General features: G+C 38.8%; 1 protein-coding gene across 12 annotated transcripts in view; it reads left to right on the forward strand.

The window, feature by feature from the left end:
* Positions 1-4,593, forward strand: part of CCT6B (chaperonin containing TCP1 subunit 6B) — a 34,090-nt gene extending 29,497 nt beyond the window's left edge. For 3 of the 12 annotated variants that reach the window (XM_047708761.1, XM_047708765.1, XM_047708766.1), the window contains 2 exons: positions 6-78; positions 858-1,042. In XM_047708761.1, coding sequence (XP_047564717.1) covers positions 6-78; positions 858-930 — 146 coding nt within the window. In that variant the 3' untranslated portion in view covers positions 931-1,042. Of the gene's footprint in view, positions 1-5; positions 79-857; positions 1,043-4,383 lie in introns of those variants that run through there. The other 9 variants (XM_047708762.1, XM_047708768.1, XR_007123541.1 and 6 more) reach the window with 7 other exon arrangements.
* The last annotated feature ends 1,407 nt before the right edge of the window (positions 4,594-6,000 follow it).

The raw sequence follows: 6,000 nt of genomic DNA on the forward strand, positions 1-6,000 counted from the left end.
TGCAGGTGAGCCTATGGTAGCAGCAGATGCAGGAGTTTGGGATAATTATTGTGTGAAAAAACAACTTCTTCATTCTTGGTAAATTCATATTAGTAAAAAGAGAAAGACTTTTAGAGACATAATCAGTAACTTTATTTTTTTTTATTTTTATTTTTTTTTAGATTTTTATTTATTTATTTGACAGAGAGATCACAAGCAGGCAGAGAGGCAGGTAGAGAGAGAGGAGGAAGCAGGCTCCCTGCTGAGCAGAGAGCCCGATGCGGGGCTCGATCCCAGGACCCTGAGATCATGACCCGAGCCGAAGGCAGCGGCTTAACCCACTGAGCCACCCAGGCACCCCAATCAGTAACTTTAAAACTTGTTTATTGTGCTCGTTTCAGCAGCACATATACTAAAACTTGTTTATTGTTTTTGCCACCCTATAGTGAAAACGGTTAAGTGTATGAAAAGGTGTAGTATCCAGTTACTAACACTAGCTTCTGTCATTTTACAGTCCTTTGTCCATTTTAATTCTAGCAGTGTCAGATTTAGAAATGCTTCCCTTACTGTTTATTTGAGGGGGAAGGTAAAGAAGAAGTTTACTGAAATTATACTACACGTCTCGCAGGGGGGAAAGCAAATGATGTGCTAAAAATGAGCTCAGTTTTGCTGGTACATAAAGTCAAACTTTTGTTTTATCAGCTGAGGATCTGAAATTATAATACAAGGGTGATGTTTGTATTTACAATAACTTCGTTTGGTAATTTCTCAGACCATCACACTAAAGAACAAAGTACTTTTAGTAGCTGAAGATTGCTGGCGGGGGAAGATGAGAGCGGGTTGGTAGGCTTTACTTACCCTGTTATCTTTTTCCTCAGCACCGTGATTGCCACCAACATTCTCCTGGTTGATGAAATTATGCGAGCTGGTATGTCTTCTCTTAAAGGGTGATTGAGTTCAAAATCAACTCTTCCAGAAGCTGAGATTTAGTACATTTACATCAGCTACCGTTATATAACCTGAGCCATTCTTAATTTTTGCACAATAAAAGCAGTTTATATTTGCTGGCCTTAGCAGTCTCAGTGATACTTCATCAATGTATAAAGAACACAAGGACTTTCCTAGTAAAGGAATAATAATGAAAATATTTTTCCTTAAGAGTTCTAACTTTGGGGCTCCTGTCTGACTCAGTTACAAGAGCATGTGACTCTTGATCTTGGGGTCATGAGTTTGAGCCCCACATTGGGGGTAGAGATTACTTAAATGATAAGAGAAAAAGAGTTCTAACTTCCTATCCTTTATTGTATGTTTGATATGAAATAATAAGAAATCATGTGCTTTTAAAACTTTTGTAATTTCCTGAGTAACAGGTATGATAGGAGCATTTTTTAGGTTATTGTATTTGGTCTTAGTCTCTGTTTCCAGAGAAAACAGAGCTTAGAAGCTTAGAGCTTCAGGGGTGCCTGGGTGGCTCCAAGCCTCTGCCTTCAGCTCCTGTCATGATCCCAGGGTCCTGGGATTGAGCCTCGCATCGGGCTCTCTGCTCAGCGGGGAGCCTGCTCCCCCCCCCCCCACTGCCTGCCTCTCTGTCTACTTATGATCTCTGTCTGTCAATAAATAAGCAAAAATCTTTAAAAAAAAAAATAAAAAAGAAGCTTAGAGCTTCTAAGACCGTTGGAATTTCTGGAACTAATGAGTGTCTTTTTGTATGCTAATTAGTGACTCTTGATGGGCCCTTAGGAGGGCAACTGGGTGCCAGAGGAACCAACCTTGTGGTCAGAGGGTTAGAACTTTCAGCTTCTCTCCACATGTCCCACTCCACCCCTCTACCTCTAGGGTAGGTAGAGGGGCTGGAAATTGAGTTACTAACCAGTCATGCCTGTGTGATGAAACCTCTGTAACAATTTCTAAACTGTGGGATTCAGTGACCATCCAGGTTGGTGAACACATCCATGTGCGAGGAGAGTCGGCCTAGTCCAGCTCTCTTCGGGACAGAAGCTCCTGTGCCTAGGAATCCTCTGGACTCGCGCTATGTACGTCTTCCTTAGGTTGTTCATTTATATCCTTTATAATGTCCTTTATAATCTGCTAAACGTGTTCCCATGAGTTCTGTGAGCTTCTGTAGCAAATGATTGAACATGAGGAGGTGGTGATGGGGAACCCCTGATTTGTAGCCCAGTTGGACAGAAGTGTGAGTAAAATGGGTACCCACAGCTTGCAATTGGTGTCTGAAGTGGGAGTCTGTCATGTGGGACTCAGCCCTTGATCTGTGCGGTCTGCCCTTCCTGCAGGTATGTAGTATCAGAACTAATTGTAGAACACCCACTGGGTGTCTGGACAGTTGGAGGATTGGTTGGCGTATGGAACCCCCACACATATTTGGTGTCAGAAGTGTTGTGAGTAGGGGAAGCAGTGTTGCCTTAGTAGGCTACTGCACTTTTCATAAAATTTAATCTATTGGGATTCTTAGACTGTTGGGCAACTTTTAGTGAACAAAATACAGAGCACAGGTTTTTGAGTACCCAAGTCAATCTCCGGTTTATCAGAGGGTATAAATGTAGCAGGACATTTTATTCTCTCTCAAAATTCCTTCAGGAACTTCTTGCTGCCACTGATTCTGCTTATAAGTATGACATCAGTTTGTGATGATAGCTTTGGATTTCACTGAAACCTGACATTTTATTTTGCATATAATGTATTATATTTTATCTGGCTCTTTGGTATATATGATCAGCTGCTTACACTTCTGTGCTAGCTCTCTAACCAGGTGGTTAAATGGAGCAGGTCTCATCTGGAAAGCTGGGGGGAGTGTTGGCACTAACATTGGGAAATAATTGTTTTTGGCTTTGAATGGAGCTTTCTGTATCAGTATTATAGCAATAGCTTTCTTGTTTGAAACACTAGATAGAGTTAATCTGTTGTATTCTTTATTATCATTAGACTGCTTGTAGTTAATTTCTTTCCATGGATGCAAGTTCATAAGAGATTAAAAGCCAAGTGCATTTAAAGGAGCTTTGGCCCGTTAGTGCATAAAAGAGGTTTGTTTAACCATTTCCTGCCTGAGTTGAAAACCTGTACTTTGATACTCCATTTCCCCTGACTTGATACGTTGTCAACATCTTTCCAAGTTAATAACCATCCTTCTGAGCTGTAATTTCTTTGTGGTTACATGACATTTGATTGTATGGCTATTCTGCGATTTATTTAATTCTGTTTTTGAATTTTTTTCCCATTAAAAACAAACATCTCGGGGTGCCTGGGTGGCTCAGTGGGTTAAACCTCTGCCTTTGGCTCAGGTCATGATCTCAGGGTCCTGGGATTGAGCCCCGCATCGGGCTCCCTCCTCCGCAGGGAGCCTCCTTCCCCCTCTTTCTCTGCCTGCCTCTCTGCCTACTTGTGACCTCTCTCTCTCTGTCAAGTAAATAAATAAAATCTTAAAAAAAAAAAAATCTCCTTTTTTAGCTTCTATCCTTGTTTTATAGGATAGGCCTTTTAAGACGTGCACACCATGCATACTGCCAGACTTTGTTCTACATAAAATGTTTAAATTATGAAATATTTTAAATATACCAGGACAGAAAAAATATAAACTCCTTTGTATCCTCCACCTAGCTTTAACAAATAGTAACATTTTGTCATGTTTGCTTCAGATTTTCTTTGTTGTTAAATTGCCACCCTTCCCCACCCACATCCCATCGCATGCTTTTCCCACCATTCCTCCCTAGAAAAAGACTGCCTAGAGGTAGTCTTTGATCTTTGATATATATCATCCCCATGCACTTAAAAAAAACCCCACCCTTTTTATATGTATGCATATGCCCGTAGCAATGTAAAATTATTCTTTTTGGGTTTTTAAAATGTGGAGAAAGTATATACTTTTGCTGCTTTTATTTCCTGCTTGACATATGGTTTTGAGATTTATGTATTCGTTCACTTTAGCTGTTTTTGAGTATTCCAGTGTATTTCTATACTATAGTGTATTGATCCATCAGTGGGCCTTTTGGTTATTTCTAATTTTACATCACTTTAAACACCACAGCATTGAATTTCTATGTGCATGTCTCTTTGGGCACATTTGTGAGAGTGTTTCTAGAGATTATACCTACAAATGGAATGGCTTGGGTTTAGCATTCCTCATCTTTATATTTACAAAATGATTATACCAGTTCACATTCTCCTTTGCAATGTATAAAACGGTTGTTCCATGCCCTTACAACGTTGCTAAGTCTTAATATTTTTAAAGTTTGAATTTTTGCCCATCTGAGGTATTTAAATTATAGCTTATCTTACACAGATGCCTTGATTACTAGTGTAATTGAACATATTTTCTATTGGCCATTTTCAGTTCTACAGAATTGCCTATTCATACTGTTGACCTTTTTTTTCATTGGATTTGTCTTTCAGGTTGGCATATGTGGGGTTCTGTCTATACTTATCTATCTATCTGTATTTTACAATATTTCCTTCCAGCCTGAAGCCTTCTCATCTTTGCAAAATACACAGAAGAATTTGATACACATTTTTATTTTTATAGACTGAAATTTGTCATATTTTTCTTTTCAATTTTTTTGTGTCTCTACAAGAAATTCTCTGCTTCAATAATAAAGATCTTTAAAATAGTTTATGAGTTTTCAAATTTTATCACATTTAGGCCTTTAATTCATCTGGAATTTATTTTTGTGTATAGTGTGTGTTGTGGATCTAGTTTTTGTCCCCCTACATTGCCAACCAAGTGTTCTCAGACTGATTTATGTTATCACCTCTATCATATATTGTATTCTCTTGGATTGAAAAAATTTTAAAACTTGCATTTGTTTCTGATTTAAATATTTTGTTCCCTTGGTCTGGGTAGGTTGTTATTATAACAATATTGCTTTAATTCTTAAAACTTTATAAAAAAGTTTTGATATGTGGTAGGGTGGCCCCCAACCCCTTCTTCATTTTCTTCAAAATTATTTTGGCTATTCCTGGATCTCATCTTTCCCTTCTTCCATATGAATTTTAGGATCAGCTTGTTGAGTTAGTGTTTTGATTAGAATTGCAATAATTTTATAGGTGATTTCAAGTTGAAATGAATATGTAGGTGTATATACACACCTCTTACTCATAAATGTTTAATATCCCTTCATTTCTGTCTTACTAAGTGCTTCAGTTTTTTTTTTTTTTTTTTAAATTTTTAAAAAAAGATTTTATGTATTTATTTTGAGAGAGTGAGCAGGGTGAATGGCAGGGGGAGAGGAAGAAAGAGAATCTCAAGCAGACTCCATGCTGAGCATAGAGCCCGATGGGGCTTGATTCCACAATTGTGAGGATCATGACCTGAGCCAAAATCAACAGTTGGATGCTTAACTGACTGAGTCACCCACCCACCCCAGTGCTTCAGTTGTTTTATATTAGTAAATATTTTGTTTACAATAAAGCTTTAGATCTTTCCTATAAAAATGCATTGGATCTTTGGCTAGATTTATTCCTATTAGTCTCATTTTGGAAGCTATTATGAATTGGTTATTTTATAAAAATTGTACTTTTTAATTGTTCATCACTGTATTGTAGGCCCTTTGTGTAGTCTTTTTTTTTTTTTTTAAGATTTTATTTATTTGACAGACAGAGATCACAAGTAGTCAGAGAGGCAGGCAGAGAGAGAGAGAAGAGGAAGCTGGCTCCCCACTGCCCAGAGAGCCCAATGTGGGGCTCGATCCCAGGACCCTGGGATCATGACCTGAGTTGAAGGCAGAGGCTTTAACCCACTGAGCCACCCAGGCGCTCCCTTTTGTGTAGTCTTCATATTGGGTTTGTATTCCACAACCTTGCCAAACTCTCTTATTAGTGCAGTAGTTTTTTGTAGCTATACAGGGCTAAGTCTGTTCTTTTTTTTTTTTTTTTTTTTTGAGAGAAAGGGAGCGCATGAGTGGGGAGAGGGACCTCGGGAGAGGGAGAGAGAGAATCCTCAAGCAGACTCCTTGCTGACTGGGGAGCCTGATGTGGGGCTCAATCCCAGGATCCTGAGATCATGACCTGAGC

Source organism: Lutra lutra, chromosome 16 (genome assembly GCF_902655055.1).
Source record: "Lutra lutra chromosome 16, mLutLut1.2, whole genome shotgun sequence".
Lineage (NCBI taxonomy): Eukaryota > Metazoa > Chordata > Mammalia > Carnivora > Mustelidae > Lutra > Lutra lutra.